Source organism: Megachile rotundata, chromosome 1 (genome assembly GCF_050947335.1).
Source record: "Megachile rotundata isolate GNS110a chromosome 1, iyMegRotu1, whole genome shotgun sequence".
Taxonomy (NCBI): Eukaryota; Metazoa; Arthropoda; class Insecta; order Hymenoptera; family Megachilidae; genus Megachile; species Megachile rotundata.
In genome coordinates this window covers 24,862,933-24,886,174 of record NC_134983.1, presented here as the reverse complement: position 1 = coordinate 24,886,174, position 23,242 = coordinate 24,862,933, and the positions used below count along the sequence as shown (strand labels likewise).

Sequence of the window (23,242 nt, the reverse complement as noted above, 5' to 3'; positions counted from 1 at the left end):
ACGAAAAGGAAGCGTGCGAAGGCATCCGCGAACGAAACGGTTCGAGAGTAGCGATATTTATTTTAAAATACAAATAGAAAACGCATACATAACAAGCGGAAGACCGTGGCTAATCAGTCGAAACTTTTCGCGACGCCTGTCGCGCGTCTCGGGCGAAACGATCGAATTTACTCTTAATCGGCGAGTTACGCATTTCGCGTGATCAGCCAAAAGGAATCGATTCTCTCGCAACGCGCGTTGCTTTTCGCGCTTTCGGCACTGTCGCGTTCAACATCTTTGGTACTAATCGCTGCTACCGTAAGCTGCCAATATTTCTACTTATATTTCTATAAATACTGCAGCCAACGTTCTTCTACCAACGTTTGGGCGCATCGCGGTCGCATTTGCAACACACACTCTTTTGCAACGCGATAATGGTAGCAAGAACGACGATGCCGATGGTGGCGATAATCGATGACAACGATAACGGTAATACTAATAGTAATAATGGTAGCTGTAGCGGTAATAATAATAGTAATAATAATAATAATTAATAATAATAATAATTAATAATAATAATAATAATAATAAGAATATAGTAAAGACTTAGAATCGCGTAGTTTTTCAATCGAACCAAACAAGTCTGGCTATTGGATTTTAAAGACGATGACGGTGAAAAATATGTAAAGCGTTCAGTGACGACGATTCGTTATCGAAATTTCGTCGATCGCGGAAAGAGCATCGTACAGCAGTTTTGTATAATCGGCGGCGCCTAGTTTATTCGAGTCGACGCAAATTCGAATTTCAGGAGCGCACGAGCTTGCAAACGATTACTGGATATTGCACGCGATCGAATAATAAAAGTCGAAAAAAATCTGAATCGAAATTTGTCGATGGTCGGTCGAATGTTTACGTATACCGAATACTTGATCGTTTCGAGGAGAAATACCGACGAAACGAGATCTATCTCGTTGAAAATGTTCCGTGCGTCGCTTATACGCTGCGATGTCGGTAGCTGGAGCATTACTACTGTTTTCCGTTTCGTCCGGCCGTTCTGCTTGGAGGTTTTGCGAGTCAAGGTCGTCGCGGCAGGTAGGCTAGCTGGTCCGGCGACGAGAGTCGAATTAGCTGTGATCGTCGGTAGGAACGGTCGCGATATCCGTGGACGACGAAGGCGAACATTTCGCATCGCTTTTGATTCTGAAATCGAAAGGAGGTGTCTCGCGTTACAACGCGCGAGGATCGTCGCAGCAGAATCACGAGTAAAGAAGAGCAAGCGCGATTACCTGGTCTGTTCGGTCGGTCGATCGACAACTTCCGACATCGGTTTTCGTTTCGCGTCGTTGGAACGCGCGTCCAGGTTTCCGTTATAGTATCCGTTCTCGCATCTCGGATTCAGATATTCGCCGGACAACGGAGATCTCCTGGTAGTCGGCAGATAATCCACGCTGCTAGGAGCCAGCAGTTCCTCGTAGTATTGAACGGTCTTCGGCTCGGGGACGGTACTCGAGTACTTTCTTGGCAAAGTGGAGGAGGCTAGAGAGGAGGACGAAGAGGAAGTGGCGTGACCGTCGTTGTGCGACGACAAACCCGCGAGGAGAGGCGGACTCCTGTAAGCCAAGAGGTCGGGTTCGGCAAAATCGGCGCTGTGGTACCTCGATCTGGAGGCGGATAGGTCGAAGGTAGGGGACCTGAGGTATCTTCTGAGCGGGTCGTAGGAAGAGGATAACGCTGGCAGATGATGATCCGTCGGCGACGCGAAATCGGTGTCCGAGTATCTGGATCTGTCGAGAGACCGGTTGCGCGGCAGCGCGACGTTCTCGTCGGCGTACAGAGCGTAGTTTCTGTCCGCGGCGTATCTGCCGGCGTTCGAGGAGAAAGCCAACCCGGTGGTACCGTACTTGCTGCAGCGATCCCGACCGGTAAAGCTGAATTTACGAGGCAAGGTGGCGCTCGTGGGCAAATTCAGTCCCGGTGGCGGTGCCGTCAGCGACGGTCTCCGTTTGTCGTTGAATCGGGAGTAGAAGCTTCGCCTGCGAATACGCTCGATCACGGAATCCGAGTCGTCGCTCTTCGCGTAGAAAGAGCGCGAAGGCGATCCGGGCGAGCGCAAATCTCGTCTCGCGTGGTTCAGCTCGGTCGAGCTGATCGACCACGAGTCGAAGCTCTCCGGCTCGTCGACGGGGGAGAAAGGCTCGTTCGCGTAGTCGACCACCGGAGATTGTTTCGGTGTGTCGATCTTGTCCGCGCGATCCTCGTTCTTTTCATCCGTTTCTTTCGATCGTTCCGATCGTTTCGGGAGAAGAGCTCGGTCCGTCGTCGGTTGCGAGATCGACTCCGCGTGGCTCTCGATCATCTTGGCGCATTCGGTCACCTCCCGCTTCAGTTCGGCAACGTCTTTGGCGCGCAGTGGTTTGTCTATTACGATCTTGTTGCCCGTGATACTGGCGCGGTGCGTCACCTTCGAAAGGCACTCTATTAGTTTGTCCGGGACGTTGTCGTTCGCGGTCGATTTCTCGATCGCGTTCGAAAGGGAGACGACTCTCGGCGACTCGGATTTCGGCGAGTCTCTCTTGGGCGTGGTGTTTCGGAACGAGTGTTGAGGTATCTTGGAGAGATCGAGCTTCAAGTTGCTTCTGTTCGGTCGCTGCGATTCCTGACTCTTGTTTCGCTCGGCGGCGTCTACTACTTCGTTCTCGTTGCTCGTTCCGTTGCCAACCGCGGAATCGGATCCGTTCGATTCACCGGTTTTCTTTTTCGCTCGAATTTTCTCGGATTTTTCCTTCTCCTCGCTCGTTTTATCTTCCCCGTTATCGGACGATTTCTTCGCGATTTTCTTCGCCGCTCGCACGATCTTTTTCTTTCTCGTTCCCTCGGAGTCGCCGCTCTCCGAATGCTCTCCCGGCGGTTTTTTCGTCGATCTCTTCGTCTTTTTGTCCGAATCGACGCTGCTCGATCCGTTTTCCGCCGATGCCCGAATCGATTTGTTCGTTTTCGTCGCGACCGATCGTCTATCCTCGTTCGTTTTATCCTCCGATTCTCGATCCGTCGTTTTCTTCTTCTCTTTCCCGTTGATCGCCCTAACGGCCGTCTCCTTCGTCGGAGATCTTTTCGCGTTGTTCTCGCCTCCTCCGTCGGCGGTTCTCTTAGGCTCGACGATCTTTCTGTTCATCTTCGAGTCGCACTTGGCGAGCTTGGTCGGTATTCTGCTGGTGGCGGTGCTCGCGGACGAGCTCGTGTCCTCGTCGGGTTTGCTGTTGCTGCTGCTCTTGGGCGGACTTCTCTTCAACTTGCTCAGAATAGCGTTTTGCGATCGCGTCGGTTGTTTCGCGTCACCGCTTTTGAACAAGCCGAGAACGGACGAAACTCTGCTCCTCGACGAATTCTGACCGGTCTTTTTCTTCGTACAGGAGAGATCCTCGACGCTGACGGCTCTCTTCGCGGAGCTCGATTCCTTGGAGGAAGATTCGGCGGCAGGCGGTGCCGATCGTTCGCGCGCGTTCTCCGACGATTCGTCGTTCGACCGAAGCTTCTCCAGTTTTTTCTCCAACGAGTGCAAGAAACCGTTTTTCGAGCTCTCCTCCGGCGACGTTGCCGCGTCCTTTTTCCCCTCGAAAGATTCGTCGACGTCTCGCGAGAGCCGCGAGTCCCTCTTCAGCGAGTTGATCTCGTTCTTCAGTTCCTTCTCTCGCTGTTTCTCCCGTTCGACGCTGTTTTCCCGCGCCGCGAGAGCGTCGCCGCCGCTTCCGCTACCGTTCTCGGTCTTCCTCCTCATGAACCGAGACTTGCGTCGCTCGTTCTCCGCCGCTTTCTGCGCCTCCTTCTCCTTCGCGTATCGGCTCTCCTCCCTAGGCGTGTCGAAGAAGTCTGGCCGAAGGAATCGCGATATCCTGCGTTGCTTCGACTTTTGCGTTTTCTCCTTCTCCTTCTCTTTGTCCTTTTCTTTGTCCCTCGCGTCGTTTTCTCGGTTTCCACCGCCTTTGAACAACTTGCTCAACAGCGACTTCTCCGGGCTGACGGATCGCGATACGAGTCCACCGTCCAGCGAGTCCGCGAACGATTTTCGACGATCGCCGATGGAAAACGGTTCTCTGGTCAACGAACCGGAACGCAGTCTCAGACTGGGGATGCAGCTTCGTCGTTTCGAGAGGGTGGTCGTCGAATTGATCGGTTCGCCTATCGAGATCAACGATCGCTTCTCGCATTTGTCCGTGTCCCTGTAGCTGGAGCTCAAGTTTCGATCGAACTTACCCGGTATACCACCCGTTGGTCCGAGGTTCTTCAATTTCGACTCTTTGATCAGATTCTCCGCTGCCAATAATCTGTTCTCGAAATTTCTCGAAAGTTCGGCGGACTTGTAGGCGGCCGCTGATTTATAATCGAACAAGTTCGAGGAGGGATTCGACTCGGCGGAGGAGCTCTCGCAGGATTTTGCCGAGACGCTGGACGTCGCGTCGAGTAGGTTCGTGTTCGAGCCGTTGTTTTCGGCCTTCTCCCGCTTTTCCCCGTCGACGGTCTCCTCCTGGATCTTGTCCGTTCCGTACGAACGGAAGCTCTCTCTTCGAAGCTTCGAAGCGTTTCTCGCGCCGGTCGCGTCCTTGCATCGCTTGTCGAAACTCGCGTTCGTCCGCGATTCTTTCGATGATCGGGCATCGTCGCCCCTGTCCTCTTCGGCGTACTCGCTGCGCCCGGCCGACGCTTTCTCGATCGATCGTTCCGATAAACTGTTGGTTCTTCCGAGGTTTCTGCTACCCGCTCTCTGCCTGTATTCGGTCTGATCGGACACGGCGGAGACGATCGAACGATCGGTGGCTTCGGACTCGCCGTTCGGTGATCTGCAACGATTCTCGTACAAAACGGAAGAAGATCCGGCGTTTTGTTCGATCAACGTCCTGCTCAATCGCCTCGCCAAACTGGGCGTGAAGTTTTGTTCCAAGGATTCTTGCGTCTCTTTCCTGACTCGCGCCGGCTCCGCTTCTACGTGTTGGCATTCTACTTTATCTGAAAAAAGAGGCGAGGTAACGTGTCTCTGCGCGTCCGAAAGGTTCGCGTGGTAGCTCGGTATCGCGGCAACACGTTCCTTCGGTATTTACCCTTTCCTCGTTTCGCTGTTCGCGTCCTCTCTCTTTCCCACGATCTTTCTCTCAATTTCGCTCTTTCTCTTTCCCTAAAACAGTTCTGAATTCTGAAAGAAACTACTCGAAACGGTGCGAAACGAGAGGATCGGTAACTTTCGTCGATTCGAAATTTTCGATTTTCTATTGACCCGGATTGCGCGACACGATCGAGTCGAGGGACGTTTCGATCGCGGCCGATGACGAACGGAGGAACAACGTGTAACGGACGATCGGGATTTTCGTACGAACAGGTTTATTTTTAAAATAACAATAAATATATTTAACATTTACGAAGTACGATACAACTTTAGCAAGAAACTTCGTCGATCGACTTTCTCGGACTCTAACCGATTCTTTCTACACACATTTTTTCGGCACTACGAATCTCCGAATTCGTCGTCTTCCGATCGGAAACGAATCGTTTCTCACCTTGTACTACGCGCAATCGAAAAAAAGAAAAACGGCCGGAAACGAGTTAATTCGTCGACTTCGGAAAGAACCGATAGAAAGATTTGTTCGAAGAATCAGAATCGAACGGGAAGTTTAACGGCTCGATCGCGATTCGTCTCCTTTCGTCGAAAAATCCGCAATATCCCATTCGCGCTTTTCCGAACGAAAATTTTCATCGAAACGTGCAAAAGTTGGAGCACTCGCTCGAACTTTTTACGCGTTCAAATTTCATTCGCTCCGACTTTCTTACGCGCTTACCAAAGCATACACCCACGCGCGTATACGGGTACACGTGTCTCCAACGCGTGTCGATGCAACAAAATTATCGAGCGTAAATTTATATGCTCGTTGAACGATTACATGCAGATAAAAGAGGCTTGCTATATGCGTACGAAAAATGTTGTTACAGGTTTCCAATGGATATTCACAAATAAAAACGTTATTGGAGAACGACACGATGGTTCTTCGTTTTCTCGATCGCGTCTTGGCCCAATTAACGGCTTTCGGAACTGTATTACGCGAAGGTAGCGCTTCGAATCGTACGAGTTCGAAACCGAGTGTCGCTTCGACGATCATCGGTAAGAACGTGCGCTAAACGAAACGCGGTTTTGTCGGGATTCGAAAAATGAACCATCGTGCTTGGATAACATCGAAATAAATACATACATATACATTTATTTTATTTTATACATAAATATATATATATATATATATATATATATATGTATGTATATATATCACCTTAGGTGTCTAAATCACAACGCGTCAAATGTGTAAACTTAAACGAGATAGTGTAATGCAATGTACAATATTAAATACAATGTAGTAGCATTATCAAAGCATGCTGAGACAATGTAAAAGTAATAAAACGCTGTTATTTTAAACTCTTAAAAACACAACAAGTATCAGCCATCTCAAACAAGGGTTAGCTCGTTCGCCTCGTGGTGTACGATTTCTCGAGATACATCGTCTTTCGACGCGGTCCAACTCTTTCTTTTCTTTTATTTTCCTCTATATTTTCTTGTATATTTTCTTGTATATTTTCTTGTATATTTTCTTGCATATTTTCTTGCAGCGAAAGCTCCGGCGAGGGGATCGTTAAGCGATCGTTCGGCGAGCTTCGCGTCCTCGACGATATATCGGGTGGAGTAGAATTTTCGATTGGACGACTATCGTCGCGTCGCGTTCCTTCGTCTCTCTCTTCTCTAGCGATTCTCGCTGTTATTAACGAAGTTTACGGGGGGGCGAGCAGCCGACACGAGACTGTTCGGAAAAAATTCTGTCAAATTCGACGGGTTACACGGTCTACTCGTGCTGGTAAACGACCAACGTTTACGAATCCGGAACAATTTTCAATGATCCTAACCTGTAAAACCTGTAGGTTTGCTTATTTGTTTGGACGAGTAGTAAGTACCATGGTGTCCCTTCGCGATTTGCCAAAATCTTTCACGATAGAACGTTGTCGCGTCGCGCGTTCGCCTGAAAATTCTGTCGCTCTTTACAGTGTTTCTGTTTCGAAGGGACCCGCAAAACCAACGATGCCCCGCTTTCTCGCTACCGAACGGAAATAAGGAACAAACAAATAAAAAAAGTATCTTCTTCGAACCGTGATCGATTCGTATTTTATACTTTTCACGATTCGTTGCCCCGAAACAATTCGTAAAGGTATCTTGTAAAGGAAACCGTTGTCGTTAGCTTTCGACGAACGAACAGCGCTTAAGTTGCGACAACCGTGATAGTTTATTTTACGTTCGATACGCGAGCTCGACGTTGTAGAGGAAAATTAAAAGATCGGGAGAAAAAAGAAAAACGAGAAGAAAGATCGAAGAAGTTATGCGAGATCGGTAGCATCGATGGTGGTAGCGATGAGTGTTGGTAGTGATGGTGGATATGTGACCGAGCGCGTTCTTCTCGATGGACAAATTTCACGAATGTCGCGAACATCGATGCACGTAACGATTACGAACGTTAACGGGAGCGAAAAGAGCGACGAGAAGTCGAGATTCGCCAGATAAAAGTGTATAGCATAGTACCTAACTTGGTTTGTCTACTGGGGATTACCGTCCGGCCACCTATGTAGAGTCACTCGCACGGTCGCTGCAACAACCGTCAGAAAATACCGTAAATTACACGTGTCATTAAAATACGATTCCACCGCGATTCTTTCGAGTATATTTTCGATATACGTTTGCACCGATTCGATCGGTTCACGTGTCGTTCCACGGACGAAGAACCGATGTCGTCCTGTCACGTGCTTCGTCTCGTTACTCTCTTTTCGATATTTGACACGCGCGCGCGAAAACCAATTATTCATTTACCACGTTGCGTTAAACGTTTCGAAACGGTGAACCAAGTATCTCAAGAGAAGAAAAAACAATGAAAGCGAAAGCGACTATTTAAGCTTCTTCGTAAGAAAGAACAGAGGTTCGTAATTTTGAAAAAGTGCTCGACCTCCTTTCCACTATCGAAACCTTCGAAACGCGTTAAGCGTAGGTGCTTCGATCTTTCTCGCGTCTCGAGAACGTCGCGTTTGTAGGTACAGTCTTTAAAAATTTGGAAAACAGCGATGCACGTGTACCGAAAATATAATCTCTCGTATTCATCGATCAGCGGTGGCAAAAAAAAAAAAAGATTAAAAAAAAAAAGAAAGAAAAAAGAAAAAGAACGGACAACAAGGTCCTTCGTTCGATCGCTGATTGAAGAGTCGACGATAGACGTGTGAAAAAAGTAGATATGCATGAATTCTGATTGAAAAATGGATTCTATCTTGGACAGTGTTGCGTAGAACCGAATTTCCTCGTTTCGTGATTACGAGTGTGCGCGTGTCGGTGTATCGCTAGTGTTCGTGTACGGTCATGCTGTGAACTTTCGTGTACGCGTTCGACGAATTAAAGAAGATAAAAAAAAATGTGTATTACTGCTCTACGCGTGTTAATAGGATACTACTTTGCGTGAGTGAACAACAACAGTGCAACTTGCTACTACTACTACTACTACTATTGCGTATTACGAGAAGGTTCTGTTAGGCAAAGTGTGAGTTACGCGTTTTGCGAATAACTTAACGCCGAAACACGCCGCGATCGACTTTTGGAGGGAAAAGACGATTCCGACGGCCACGGGGTCACGTTACGCGAACGATATCGTGCAGACATCATGCTTCGCGGAGAAACGTGCTACGCGCGTATGCTACGCGAGAGGGAAAAAACGAAAAAATTTCAAAGCTCGCGCGCGTAAAAATCCCTTCCGCGAAATTATCGAGCTCGAAACGTTTACCCACCTGTGCCAAACATGAACCGTCTTATCTATTCCAACCGAGGTTAGTATAAAAAAGTTGCAAAAACATCGTCAGGCAATGAAATCGAAAAAATAATCGAAACGTCGAGAAGAACTCTCGAAGCGTTACTCTCGGATTTCGACGATCTTTCGCGCGTTACCGAATCGCGTTACCACGAATTTATCCGTACGCGGTTTCCGGTGCGCGTGGTTTAAACGATATTTAATCATTAAAGCTCCGATGAGACTCGAGCGATTGCTGCATGATCAATAAAACGTTTCTTCTTGTCGAGTGGATACGCGCGCGACCATGCTTAGCGGCTAGTATCGCTCGAAAACGATCGTTAAAGTGATCGGAACCGTAACGTTAAATATTCTTCGATCCATCGGCCGTCTACGCCGAAAACCATGCACAAGGAGGATTTAGAATAACGCGACGTATCTGCGTGCAAGAACTCGTTAAAATTTTCTCCGAAGAGGAGGGTAACGCCTTGGGAGTTCTCTTCGTTAAGAGGAATAGGCTGGGGCTGGGATAGTGAAGAAAGAAAAGGTAGTAACAGAAAGGAAGAAAGAAAAGAAAAAGTACGAGAGCGGAAAAAATTGATATAAAGAGACAAGAGGTAAAATCGATAAACGAAAAAAGTACACGAAAAAAAGATGTGCTCTGTCTATCAACGACTCGACAACAGCTAAGGTACTAGGAGATGCATACTGAATACCATTCAGCATTTTCTCGCGTGGCTCGCGATATTTCAACCAGTGACAAAATATCGCAGCGTCTTGGCAGAAGCTTCGTGGTAACTTTCTCTCTTTCTCTCTCTTTCTCTCTCTCTCTGTATAACGGAAGAGAATACGCGTTCGAATGTATCTTTTTCGTAAATTTTTCACGTAAATTTCTTACTCGCGATTCGGCAGCTCTTTCAAGCGGAAGTTACCACTGCCACGACAACGACAACGACAACGACAACGACGACAACGACGACGATAACATTTTGGCACTGGATCGAATTCGAGGCCCGACTTCCTTCGCGTTATTCTCCGTTCGATCTCCGAACGAAGATCGATTCGGAGATCGAACGGGGAACGCGAAAGGCTCGAGTTCCTTTTTCAACATCGATCAATTCGTTTTGCGATTCGACACGGCCTCACGATAATCTCGTGAAAACTTTCTTTTCTTACCTCTCGGTAAGGTGACGTTGCCGGTATCGAACACGGTCTCTCTCGACGGAGTGGCACGCGATCCTGGACTGTTCGGAGTGGTCGGGTTCGTCGAGTTGACGGAATCCTTCTTCGAGAACGCGTCACCTTCGCGGCTGAGAGAATGCCTGAATTGAGACTCCGACAATCGCCTGGATTCGTAACAAAGAAAATCGTCACGGTCATTCCACCAGATACATCGAGGAATTTCGTTTTCGGTCGCTAGAAATTTCTACGACGTATTTCATGATTACTTCGAAGCGACGCGATCGTAACGAGCCAGATTTGCGAATGCCACGGGCGACGCTACGGGCAAGAGGACGGTGTCGGAAACGGAACTTGTAGGCTTCTAAAGTAGGCTGTCGGACTACGCGTCGAACGCGATTTCGAGAGGAGAAATTTATTTTTAGATCGATCGCGTTAGATATCGGGACGAGCGCGAAAACGATTTGGGCTGTCCACCAAACGAGCGAAACGGTTGTTTCTCCGGCGAGAAAAGCAAGAGAAAGAAAGTAAGAGTAGTCGCGCGAAACGAAACGTTCGAAATATTACTCGTGATGTTTTGCACTACCTTCTAAAATAATCGGCATACACTACATTGCTCTAAAGTTGTTGTAACAATTGGACTCACGTAGTGACGGTCCTCGTTTCGACATACGTCTGGTAGCTTGCGCAAACAAGCATTATACCGTTGACATTGCGGTTTCGCGACGCAAGCGGTCGTACGTACGTACGAACGATTCGATGCAATTACCTCGACAACGGTTTATTGAGAGCCCAGAAAGCTTGCGAGGAGTTGGATCCCAGTCTTCCGAATAATCGGGAACTCGGAAAACCGGTGCTACGATTATCGTCCACGTTTAGCCTCTGCGTCAAGCTTCGCACTCTGGAGAGCAACGTGGAGAAGAGATTCTCGGCGGTCAACAATTCGAATCCGTCGTCGTCGTCGTCCTCTCCGGAAGAGAGGCTGTCCGCGTGTTCCGGTGGCTGCCTCGACGGTCGCGAGCTTCTCAATCTGTGCATATGTCGCTGCAACAGGTCCTCGCTATCCCTGAACGGACGAAAAAACGGACGAATAACGAAATATTAAACTAGGAAAAATAGTCGAACTCGAGTTTACCTGTGCAACGTGGAGAAGGGAGATTCGTCTTCGCTAGCGTCGGACAGAAGAGAACTCATTCTTCGCGGTCTGGTAAACCTGGATCGCGGAGCGTTCGTGCTAGTCGGTGTGCCAGTTTTGCTCTCGGGTTCTACGCTACCCGACCTAGGAGTCACGTATCCGCCACCTTCCACGGCGATGGGTATAATGTACTCTCGAGGACTCTTTCTGATCGGTTCCGGGCCGACGGTCGAGCCGAGAGCGCTGTCCGTGTCCGAGTCGGCGGTCGACTGTCGAGACAACGATCCCGACCGTTGGGAAATCGATCTTTGCGCCACGGGTGGCTTCGATGCCGGCGGCGTCGACGAGCGTCGCGATCGTTCGTTATCCGCCTCCACCTGCAAACGCGAACGTTCGTACGGAGAGTTAGCGAGTTGGTATTTTTCGTTGACCGATTAGACGATACGATATATGGGCGAACCTGAATCGGTATTATCCTCTCTTTAGGCGCGGCGTACTTCGGTCTGCTCTCGGGCTCCAAGCTCGAGCTTCGATTCACCTGCGGCACCACGGCCGCGACCGGAAACGCGACCTCCGATCTTTGGGTTCGTAGCTTCTGCGGTTGAAACGCGTCGATCTTTGCTTCCACTTCGGACTTGAACGCAACGGGAACTTGTTGCGGTTTGCCGCTCGACAACGAGATCTCCGCTTTACTGGTCTTCCGCGGTCTAGGTAGCGTCGCGCTCTTCAGCGTAATCTCCATTTTACTGGACATTTTCGGCTCGTCCAACTGCGAATCGTCGACGTTCGACGGCTCGGCGTTCGTGCTCGCCGACACGGACGTGGATATCTGGAAACGTAACGAATCGATTCGCGAACGAAAAGACGATTCGATCGGACGCGATCTTTCGAACTTACCGTCGCGCGTTTGTTCTTGTCCGATCGTTGATCGTCGAAGGAGAATTTGGTATCGACTGGCGTGGAAACGGAGACGGTGGCCGAACGCAAATCGTTCGTTCCGACCGGTATCTTGAGCGGTAGTTTTTTCGGTTCTTGACTCGGCGGTGAAGTCGGCGGCGAAGTCGGCGGCGAAGTCGGCGGTGAGCCGTTTACCCTCTTTTGCACGGGCGGTTTACCGATCGCGCCACTTATTATATCGACGGCTCGCTTCTTGGCTTCGTCCTTCTTCTTCTCCTCGTCCGGCTGTCCCTCCGTTTCCGGTTGCGGCTTCGACTTGTCGTTCTTCTTCGTATCCGAGGGAACGTCGATGATCACCTTGGAAGCGCCGGGTTTAGCCGGAGGAGGCGTACTAACCGAGGAGAGACTGGCTTTCCTTTCGAACACGCGTTTCGCGCCTCCCACGTTCACCCCGGGTATAAAGATTTTCTTCGGTTTTTCGCTGTCCACGTTCGACGCCATCTGATTGAACTTCTCGGCGGTTTCGAATATCTTGGAGCGTCTTCTCTCGAACGTCTTCGCGGGGACGTCGCGAGTTTCGCTGGACAATTCCGAGTCGAGAGACAGCGCCTTCTCTTTCAATTTCTTAAACTCCCTCTGCGTCGCCTCCAAATTGATCGAGTCGTGGCTGGCCGACGTTTCGTTCTCGATAACGCGATCCCGATCGGTGTCCGCGACGGATTCGGATACCGGTTGCGTCGAAGTCGCGTCGCTAGCCGCTTCGTCGAGCATCGACGCGTCTTCGGTGGCTCTGGGGGATTCGTCCCGCGAACGTTGTTCCTCGGGTTCGCTTCGAGCATCGACGGACTCTCGTTTCTCCTGTCCGACCGCGACCGGAGTTTTGCTACGTTCCTTGCTCGGCGATCGTTCGGTACACTCCTGTATCAACTCCAAACAAGCTGCCGTCGATTCCACCGTGTTCAAATCGATGCTCGGACTGACAGGAAGGATCATCGTAGGATCGACTTCCATGGGTTCCTCCGTGATGGAGTTTGGAATCGGGGCCGAGTGATGCCTAGAACAGGAACGAAATTTTTGTGAAAAAGTGAAAAAACCGAGATTATAATGGTGCGCGGTAAATCGAATCGTTATTACCTGGACGCGGATTTGTACGTTCTCGGTTCTCTCTCTTCCGGTCTCTCTTTCTTTCTGGAGCGTTCTTTCCGCTTGGCGCCAGCGGCAGCGGTTTCGTCCATCGAAGGCGTCGTCTCCAGCTTTCGCTTCGCTTCGCCGGTGATCGGCGCCGTTCTTGGCTCCTCCTCCAGCAATAATTCTCTGATTCGCCTGTCGGAATTGTTCTGATCCAATTCCATCAAGCTACCGACAGAGTGACACCTGGTAGGTACCAAAGTTTCGGAAGACACGTTATTCGCGACGTCCCCGACCGGCTGTTGATCGCCTACGACCAGCTTTTCCGCGCTGGCCGATTGAGGTACCAAAGAGAGCAGTAAATCCAATCTAACGGGCGTTTGGGCCGCCAGGTCCTCGGCGATGTCGAGACAATTCTGCTCGTAACCTTCGTTTACCCACCAATGAGTGCAGATCCTTTCGATGTCGGCTCGTCTGCCGGGGCAAACGGTCAGCATATCTTTGATGAGGGGAGACGCGGCTGCGAACAGGGAATAACCGTCGGTTAACGGTTCCGTATCAGCGAGGGAAGAAAAGGCCGGTGAAAAAGAAAGGAGACTCACGCGAGGGTTTTTTAGGTTCGTAATAATCGGATTGCGAGATCTGTTTGACTAGTCGTTTAAAGTTGGACCCGTCGAAGGGCATGGCACCGTAGACCAGCGTGTAAAGGAGGACGCCCAAGCTCCAACAGTCGACCTCCGGACCGTGGTAAGGAGTACCCTTGACGATCTCGGGGCTGGCGTACAGAGGGCTGCCGCAGAACGTGTTCAACAGCCTTTGCTCGTCGAACACGTTCGACAGACCAAAGTCTGCTATTTTCGCGTTCCCGACTTGGTCCAGCAGAATATTTTCGAGCTTCAAGTCTCTGTGACAGATTTTGTGTTTGTGGCAGTAGAAGACGGCGATGGCTATCTGTCGAAATATCCTCCGAGCCTCTTGTTCCGTCAATTTCTTCCGTTCGCTCAAGTAATCGTACAGTTCGCCGCCGGCCGCGTACTCCATTACCAGCACCATTTTCTCTCTGTTTTCGAAGACTGAAAGAAAAATGCGCGATCGAGATATATATCGGGGTATCGGACTTGATCCTTTCCTATCGTTTTCTACCTTCGTATATGTGGATAATATTCGGATGTTGCACGCTCGACATTATTTGAATTTCCCTTCGTATCCTGATCAGATCCGCCTCCGTTTCTATTTTACATTTCTTTATAGTCTTGATCGCTACCGCCTGGCCGGTTTCCTTGTTGAGCCCTAACTGGACTTTGCCGTAAGTACCTTGACCGAGCTTCTTGATGATGTCGAACCTGGCGACGAGAGAAAGGTGGCAAAATGAGAGGAACGTTGGCTAGAATCGTGAACGTATCAGGAACGGTTTCGCGTTGGCGAGGGCACAAACGATGTCCGCGTTATTTACGTTTCGCCAAGTATTCGGCGAACGTGCCAATCTCGCGATTCGCGATCTCTCCTTCCGATTCGGCCGTTTCTCGACACCTACCTCTGCTTCAACTTCCGTTTGTGATTGTGAAGTCTGACGCCACCCGTGCTCTCCATCCCTCCCATTATGTTGTGTATGCTTGCCTCGCCGACCACCATTTTGCCTTACTCGTGTCGATCTGAAAGCAAATCGTTCGAGCGTCGTAATCGCGAACGGATCGCGGGATCGCGGGATCGCGGGATCACGGAGAAGGAGATGAACGCGCGGGTGAACGAGACGCCATGTGACAGAGGAGAGTCCCGCCGCGATAGCGGGATAACGATGGCGGCGAAGAGACAGGTCGGTTATCGGGCGTACGCTCGGACCGAGAGGAAAGATAGAAGATAGAAGGACGGCCGGACGAAATGCGGTGAGTTTATTTTCGGTAGCAAGACGCGTCGGTGCGCGTCGGTGCGCGTCGGTGCGCGTCTCTCCCGCCGATCGTTGTCCCCGCGCGTTCGCGACGTTCGCCTCCCCGAGTCACCGACGACCATAGAAACTTGCACGCGCCTATACCTTACACTGCCTTACAGAATCGACCCGAATTCGCTCGAAGCTGCCAAACTTCCGAACGACCGTTCCATCGAAAGACCGATAGAGCGCGAAACCTCTCTATCGAGAGGATTTAACCCCCGAACGTCGGAACCGCAGTCGATCGTGACCCAGACCTACGAAACGCGCGCTTCGCCTAAAATTAGGAGTTCGACGTTTTAAACTAGAAACTTTCGTGTCCCGAAAAAAGTCCACGGGGCCGATAAACAATTTCATCGATTCCGAATCGCGAACAAAAAGGAGCATCCAGTTTCGGGGATGTAGTTATTTGATCGAATTACGAAAGAAAATTGAAATAGTTTGAACGATTAATAGGGCGAACGAGAGAGCGAAACGAGCTGTTTTTCGAAAAAAGTTCGAAAGGACTTAACCGGCAGGAATCGGAAGGGAAAACACGCACGTTAAGGGAAGCGCTGTTTCGTTCGGTCTCGATACTCGATCGCGGTGCGTTTCGTCGGTATTTTTAGCGGGCACGTAGACCCGCCGCGTGGGCAGACCAGCTTCAAGCTGCTTCGCGGCTGATGTCCTAATGACTTCCATTTCCTCGCGCCTTTCCTTTCTAAACTCTCTCGTTTCGGCAATCTCGCCCCGAGAGTCTCTTTGTTCCTGACGCTTTACCGACCGGAAGTCCGTTAATCTTCCACCGAATTACCGAATAAGCGGCAACGCTCGACGATCATCTTTAGTTCTTTCACGCTGATATTCTATAAATTTACGTAACGCTTTCCTTGCGATGCGTTTCATTTATTTAGGTTCGATGAAATCATCGATGAAATGCGCATTTGACAAACGAAACACGGTAATAGCATTTTTATCGTTCGAATTAGTCTACGTATCACCTACGATATATTACGCTCCTGCGGTCGTAAAATAATAAGTGATAGTCGAAGGATGGAATATATCGAAAGAGCAACTGGGACGTAAAAATTAGCAGAGCTTGGGATTCGGCAGCGGTATATGTATGAGATACCGAATCCAGAATTCTAGTTTCGAAGCATAACTCTATCCGATGACTATCGAGGCGACGTTTCAAGCGCCTATAAAAGTAATACACGTCGTCTCGTATATTCTGTAAAACGTTTCTAACGTTTATTTAATGCAACTTAGTATCTTCGAGCGACGATCTGATTGGCTCCGAGACTCGTTTCATTTGCCAACGCGCTCGGCATTATAATAACAAAGTTATACCAAATGTACGATATAATGTTGCGCGTCGCGTCGCGACACGTTGCCGGGCGAAACAAGTTAATGCACGCGATTCGAATTAAAATTCGAGAGAAATTTCATTCGATCGTTTCGGACGATCGACACTCGACGATCTTCCTTGAGAAAATTATTCGTAGGTAAATTGAAATTTCCCGTACAGTACAGTGCAGCACAGTTTCGTCTAGAAAAGCGACTAGCAACTCCGTTGTTTGCTTCCGAAACGCGTTTTCACCGGAATTAATAGATCGTTAACGGTCGTTAAAGCGGCGAACAACGAGGATAGCGATCGAAACGCGAAACTCATTGCTCGCAAAACGAATCGAATGCAATGCCTCCTAGAAACCGAGTAGCCAGGGCCCGATCATTTTTACTTGCTATTTATAGAGAGACTCTAAAATACTACTGTCAACGCGAAGTCTGAAAAGAACGCGAGATAAAACCGACCGAGCCGATTAGAAATTTTCGATAATGCACGGTAACATTGATCCTTTAAACTCGCCGGACAGATAGTAGTCATTTCTTCGATATATGTATTTATTTCCTGTTAGCGTTTCGAACGCGTCGCATACGCGTTACGTAGTAAAGCATCGCGTTTAAAATTAGTATTTGAAAGATTCGAGTTGCCATTTCGCTATAGCGAAAACAACTTTTAGGCGCCAATGGTGAAACGTGTTTTTCGTTGATGTCGAGACAAACGAGTTGAAAACTGAAGGCGCGGTCAAAGTATCGGGTCGACGCGCGAAGGCGCCGTCGAAAATTTGCCAAAGTCGATCCACTTTTACGTCTTGACAAATTATATATGTACACTACAAAACCATGAACGGGAGAGCTAACTTAGTCAATTCGTGGACATCCCGAAACCGTCGCGCGCATTTCCCAACATTTCCCAACATTTCCCAACATTTCCCAACAGAATTTTATTTTTCTTTTCGTTCATTTATGATTCTCTGCCAATCGCGGTTAATAGTATTAGCATTAGCGTCAACCTGTTACCGCTTTAAGAAAAATTTCAAAATTCGGAACTATCTTATAAAACGAACAAGGGTTTTACAGCAACGGTATAACTTGAATCGTTGGTAAAAATCTATCGAATTCCTTCTAATTTCTACATCGAACGAAACTGAAATTCGATTGGAACGCGCTTCTCGCATCTCGCGCTGTGCCCCCTTCGATTGCTCTCGAATCAAGAATCGTAAGAGAAACTTTGGTATCGTCTCCTATTCGCGAGCTACCACCAATGTCGAATGTCGTTAGTGCGTGACGTCATTCGACAACTTGTACGGTATCTCGTGATTCACGTATTATTATTAAAACCCTTATTATTCCTGTGCACGACTCGCGTTGCATACATGAATGAACCTCTCTCTCTCTTTCTCGGTACGTTGGTCGCGGGTGATTGTACGCGTGAATCGCAATTTCTCGCGACAAAAGTTTGAGTCACGAAGAATTAATAGACTACGCTCGGTGAATTTCATTCGCGACCGACCATCTGGATCTATGCTATTTCGGCCGACGCGAATGTTTCGCGGTATTACGTTCGAACACGTTTGAAAAAAAAAAAAAAAAAGAAATCGCGCACACGCGCGTCCGCGTACAGAGAAAGTATCGAAGAAACAGAACCGGAGTGATCCTCGTCGATGCGACAGGAGGATAGGCAAAGATGACGCGCCAAAAAAAAAAGACGAGTACGTTGACGTGCGCGAAAAAAATTAACTAGAAGAAAGAATCGCGTTCCTACGAGACAAAGTGTTACGCGTAAACAATACTTTCGGTAACTTTCGTTGCCGAAATTCTTTTCGCGAAAGTCGACGTATCTCGAATCGACGTAAATATTGACGGTAAAATCGGGACGGTAAGACGAAAGGAATAGAAGAACGATCGTTCACGAAACCGATAAATTCTCTTCCCGATTCGGGTAAGACGCATCGAACGATCCAACTCGAGGATCGTTCGATCAATTGGGTTAAATAAAATGTGTGTCACTGTGTGCGTACGCGTACCGGTGCAACCAACGTATGCAACTAAAACGCGTACCACGGTATGTAGGTTCCTATTTATAAAAATAGCATTCTGATATTTCGAAGAGTTCTTTCGGAACATCCGTTAATTGTCTCGAACGTTATCGTGGAGGTCGCAAAAGAGAAAACCAGCTCCTCGACGTTGCTGGTGTCGGTCCTGATGCAGATTTACGAGTAACGATGAGCCTCGTTCGCGCATTATTGAGTAATCGAAAACGCCCACGAAAGAAAATCGACGACGCTCCGTAACGTTCTTTTCTTCAGGGTAGATGTCCGTTCGCGACTTCTCTACTTGTCGATGGAACGAACGAATGCTCTGAATGAGAATCGACACTCGGGTAGAGTCTAAAAATAGCGAGAATTTGTACCTTACAGTGAACTCTGGAGCCAAATTATCCTCTTTTCGGCTGCTATCCGCTCCCAGGGAAATATAAGAAAAATACACTATTTACACTGTTATTATTGTCCATACGATCAACTCGATCACTAGGTCTCTAGAACTTTGGAATTTTTCTGAGAGATCGCGAACGTTCTCCGTTTCCACTTCATTTTACCAGACATTTTTCGCGTGACGATACCGCACACGGCTCACGCGCTGCCACCATCTTTATTTACTAATTTTGGACTTGAACGCTGAGAACGGGGAACGGATAGATTGTAACGATGCTAACGCCATCTTCGACGTCCTTTTCCACACTATACGCATATATACCTTTATTATGATTGTACGTATATCTTTCAAAACGATCGGAATTTCATACCATTTCAGTATTATTCATCGAATCGATTGTCGACGATACCTTTTTTTTTCGAATTTATTCGTGTCTCCTCTTCGTCCGGTCAAATCTATGACAATTATATTGTCATCGTATACATGCGTACGTACGTGGTACCTACAGTGTATTTTAACTTTTTATTCGTGCTATTTTCTTACTCTTCTTTTTATTAAAATCCCATTAAAAATATATTACGCTGTCATCGTTTAAAAAAATTATTCCGAACAATCGTGAAACCCTATTATTTCGTATATTTCGTTCGTCCTTCGTGTCGTCGGTGGTACACCGTCTCCTCTTAATACCGATATCGTGGACGTTATAGGTTATCCTCGTGTAATTATATTCAAATGTTTCGCGTATGTGTTACAGTATCGAGTAAAACTTTAATTGAAAACAAAATTATCATCAACGATTCATAATGAACGATATGGATTCTACGGAAGATTGGAGTGGCGATTGTCAACAACCGTTAGAAAATGAAACGCACGAAAATGAGAGGCAAGAAATTAACAATGAACAAATTATACCTGGGTACGCAAATTTTGACAACTATGTTCAGGTACGGATTACTTGATTCTCGTTAAAATGATGATAAGCTTTAACAAATGTTTTTCTTTGCTCGGAGTTCCTTTTTCGAACCAATTTATGTTATGTTTCAGGAATCGTTTGACGCGATAAGAGCTGGTATTAAAGTATCCAATAGTTTACCGGTTGGATCGGATTTTCGTTATTATTCCTGTTTTCCTAGTTTTCTCGATGCGAAAGATCGAAACATAAAACTGGTATTAAACGTTATGCAACGTGTTCTGGCTACAGTAGGTATTAAAAACAACATTTCGAATCGAGGTGTCGACGAAAAATTTGATCTTTTGCTAGAAACGAACGATATTTTTTTGGACAGAGCTGTAAGTTCTTGTACACGTAACTTTTTTATAGTATTTATAAAACTAACAAGTACTCTACATAATTATAAACTTGTTTGCTATAGAACGAATTGATGGACAAAGAATGCGGCGTTATGAGAAATTCTGAAGTAGAATTGGTAGTGACGCGGGCGAACAAGCAGATAGTGAATGGAAGTTGGAACAATCAAATCTGTCGAGCGCCGCAACAAACGGATAGTACTCAATCAGTGCGCTTGTTGGCAGGCAGAAATGTTCAAAGACCTCAGTTAATGTTTAAAGATAAAATTGACAACAGTTCGAAACCGTGGAGTCCCAAGATCAAAGACAAACCAAATTCGTTAAAACCATTGGCTATTTACACGGAAGAAAGTGAAAATGGTGAAGTGTATAGTCATCCTTATGAATTTGAATTGGATATGTTTTCGCCACGCATGGATCAGTTAAAAAAATGTGAACCAAAGAAATATAAGTCTTTGGAAGACACGCCTTTAATAATAATCGAAAATCCAGTCGATATTAAATTATTGCTAGAAGATTTGAAACGGTATAAGGAAATTGCCGTAGACTTGGAACATCATTCTTACCGCAGCTTTCAAGGAATAACTTGCTTGATGCAAATTTCAACGGGAGATGCGGATTATTTGATAGATACATTATCGTTACGATCCGAACTACACGAATTAAATGAGATTTTCACTAAGCCAACGATTTTAAAAGTTTTTCACGGAGCTGATTTAGACATTCAATGGCTCCAAAGAGACTTGTCTCTCTATATAGTAAATATGTTTGATACGCATCAAGCGGCGAAACAACTTAATCTGCCGTATTTAAGTCTAGCATATTTATTAAAGCACTACTGTAACATAGATCCGAACAAACACTTTCAATTGGCTGATTGGCGAATAAGACCGTTACCGGAGGAACTACAGAAATATGCTAGGGAAGACACGCATTATTTATTGTATATAAAAGACATTTTAAGAAATGCTTTAATCGACGCGGCTAACGGACAAATCAATATTCTGAAATCTGTTTATGATCGGAGTACGGACATTTGTAAAAAGACTTATGTAAAACCAATATGGACAGAGGAAAGCTGTATGAGTATATACCGAAAGAGTCAAAAAATGTTTAATAATAAACAACTTTATGCTTTGATAGAACTACATAAATGGAGAGATGTTACAGCGAGAGAAGAAGACGACAGCACAGCTTACGTTTTGCCAAATCATATGCTATTGAATATAGCGGAAACATTACCTCGTGAAATGCAAGGCATTTTGGCATGTTGTAATCCTATTCCACCTTTGGTGAGGCAAAATTTATTAAAACTGCACAAGATAATATTAAAAGCTAGAGAACAACCACTTATCAAACCAGTTCTCGATGACCTTAGGCAAAGATTGGGTCAAAGAAATCAAATTGCAAATTCAGAAGCGTGGATGTATTCTCCACACGATATCCCGCACGATATGGAAGCCAGAGCTGATTTACCGTGTCTATTGGATAACGTTAACGTTCTAGAAGAAGCACTTTCAAACGTCACAGTCAAGCATACAGTGACTGTATTCGACAGTCCAATCACATCCGAGGTAAGACAATAATGTTAATCGCGCGATAAAAAAAAAGCGATCAAAGTAATGTTTATTATTTATTAACCTGATACATGTATGTGTATACACGCATGTTAATTTAGGATGAGGAAACGTCGAAGAATAATCAGGAAGTTAATAGAAAGAGAAAGTTTATTTTTGTAAGTCCATTTGAACGATATAAACGCGTGATACCAATGATAGCGGAAGAAGAAGCACGCGAAAGGGAGAAACAGAAACAAGAAGAAGAAGATCATTTAGATAAATTGAAGAAGGTTGACGAAGAAATAGAAGAGAGTAAACAACGAGTTTATGAACATTTTAAACAGGTTTCTCAAGTTCCGAAACAGCAAACGGTGGCTACACCGTCGACAAAGAAAACTCCTTTAAGTAAAATGCGTGGATGTAAAAGAAAAAGAAGTTCAAATATTAATGAAGAAAAAGTAACGGAAGAAGAAAAATCTACCGACAACTTGATAACTCCGATTCCATCGTTAGAAACGAAAATTATTCAAGACACGAACAAAAAGTCGTACGACACGGAACATTTGGATAAAGAGGCAAAAATAGAAGAAAGTGTCGCGAGAATTCAGAACGATACTTCAGACAATGTTACTAATTCAATACGGTAAGAACGTTGCAACAGTATCAAGATAATTTCTCCGTCAGGAATATTATTCATTTCTTTTGATACATTAGCTATGTTTAAACTATACTTATCTTATTGATCACAAGTTCGCCATAAAAATAAATAAAAAACTGTTTTTTAGGTCGCGAAAGAAAGGGGAAAAGAAACGCATAATCAACGATTTAAACAAGCAAAATATGTTGCCGTCAAAAAAATTCGATTATAAAGCAGTAGACTTTAGTAGCTTTCAAGGAGGTAGTAAAAATATACCTGGTCAAGAAAAGCAAGTAAATTTCGAACAAAGAATGGTAAGAAAATATTCGTTAATCGTTTGTGTGGTTTCTAATTGAAAATCATTGAATTATTTTATTTATTTTTATTTTTTTCTATTTGTAGCAGAAAAAAGAGAAAAGGCGAAAAAGGAAGAAGCAAAAGTTGAACATATAAGCGTTAATAAATTTTCAGTTTTATACTGTCTATGTAAAAAATATACCGAATATTTTATACCGAAAAGAATGAGTATAACAGATTTTATAGTAATCGTATGATTAAATAGAGATATTATATAATTTTATATTATGTATATAAAAGTAGCACATAAAAAATGTTATTTGAATATTAATACTTCGATACTATTAATAATAATTTTGATACTTGATTATCAATATTTAATAGCTTTCTTTTTTTTTCTTCAATACGTTCGTATATATTAGTTGTGTTATTGGTATCATGAATTGCTAATTATTAAAAATTTTTATCAAATATTTACAAATAATACAATATTTTCGTTATAAACTCTCCTCGAGTTATACAAGTAACTGTAAATGTATAAACTTAATAAAGTATAATAAATTATATTATTATTTAATGTACAATTAGTAAAACACCTTT

General features: G+C 46.0%; 2 protein-coding genes across 8 annotated transcripts; one reads left to right on the top strand and one right to left on the bottom strand.

Annotated features, from left to right (window-relative positions):
- Window positions 1-40: 40 nt before the first annotated feature.
- Window positions 41-18,964, bottom strand: Nuak1 (Nuak family kinase 1). 3 transcript variants are annotated; one of them, XM_076531287.1, is made up of 13 exons: window positions 18,824-18,964; window positions 14,696-14,813; window positions 14,305-14,504; window positions 13,764-14,234; window positions 13,168-13,681; window positions 12,034-13,087; window positions 11,597-11,965; window positions 11,137-11,513; window positions 10,771-11,067; window positions 10,648-10,683; window positions 9,999-10,168; window positions 1,266-4,980; window positions 41-1,179 (listed from the first exon to the last, which is right to left on the bottom strand). In XM_076531287.1, the coding sequence occupies exons 2-13, from the start codon at window positions 14,791-14,793 to the stop codon at window positions 1,104-1,106; spliced, it is 7,377 nt and encodes a 2,458-aa protein (XP_076387402.1). In that variant the 5' UTR covers window positions 14,794-14,813; window positions 18,824-18,964; the 3' UTR covers window positions 41-1,103. The 3 variants fall into 3 exon arrangements, with proteins under 3 accessions (XP_076387402.1, XP_076387399.1, XP_076387409.1); XM_076531284.1 differs by having other exon boundaries at window positions 18,819-18,959; XM_076531294.1 differs by lacking the exon at window positions 10,648-10,683 and having other exon boundaries at window positions 18,819-18,959.
- On the top strand, window positions 18,304-23,214 carry Rrp6 (exosome component Rrp6). 5 transcript variants are annotated; one of them, XM_076531378.1, is made up of 7 exons: window positions 18,304-18,470; window positions 19,596-19,785; window positions 19,886-20,131; window positions 20,215-21,723; window positions 21,828-22,351; window positions 22,494-22,659; window positions 22,748-23,214. In XM_076531378.1, exons 2-7 carry the CDS (start codon window positions 19,645-19,647, stop codon window positions 22,796-22,798), a joined length of 2,637 nt encoding a protein of 878 aa, XP_076387493.1. In that variant the 5' UTR covers window positions 18,304-18,470; window positions 19,596-19,644; the 3' UTR covers window positions 22,799-23,214. The 5 variants fall into 5 exon arrangements, with proteins under 5 accessions (XP_076387493.1, XP_012154153.1, XP_012154152.1 ...); XM_012298763.2 differs by lacking the exon at window positions 18,304-18,470 and adding an exon at window positions 19,052-19,175; XM_012298762.2 differs by lacking the exon at window positions 18,304-18,470 and adding an exon at window positions 19,182-19,328.
- Window positions 23,215-23,242: the final 28 nt, after the last annotated feature.

Bases quoted from the DNA above. Each gene is read 5' to 3' on its own strand.
- Rrp6 (XM_076531378.1), top strand. From the start codon at position 19,645: ATGAACGATATGGATTCTACGGAAGATTGGAGTGGCGATTGTCAACAA. The intron at 19,786-19,885 runs GTACGGATTACT...GTTATGTTTCAG, and splicing joins ATTTTGACAACTATGTTCAG to GAATCGTTTGACGCGATAAG. The intron at 22,352-22,493 runs GTAAGAACGTTG...ACTGTTTTTTAG, and splicing joins AATGTTACTAATTCAATACG to GTCGCGAAAGAAAGGGGAAA.
- Nuak1 (XM_076531287.1), bottom strand. From the start codon at position 14,793: ATGGTGGTCGGCGAGGCAAGCATACACAACATAATGGGAGGGATGGAG. The intron at 14,235-14,304 runs GTAGAAAACGAT...TTTTTCTTTCAG, and splicing joins TATTATCCACATATACGAAG to TCTTCGAAAACAGAGAGAAA. The intron at 11,068-11,136 runs GTAAACTCGAGT...TCGTCCGTTCAG, and splicing joins CCCTTCTCCACGTTGCACAG to GGATAGCGAGGACCTGTTGC.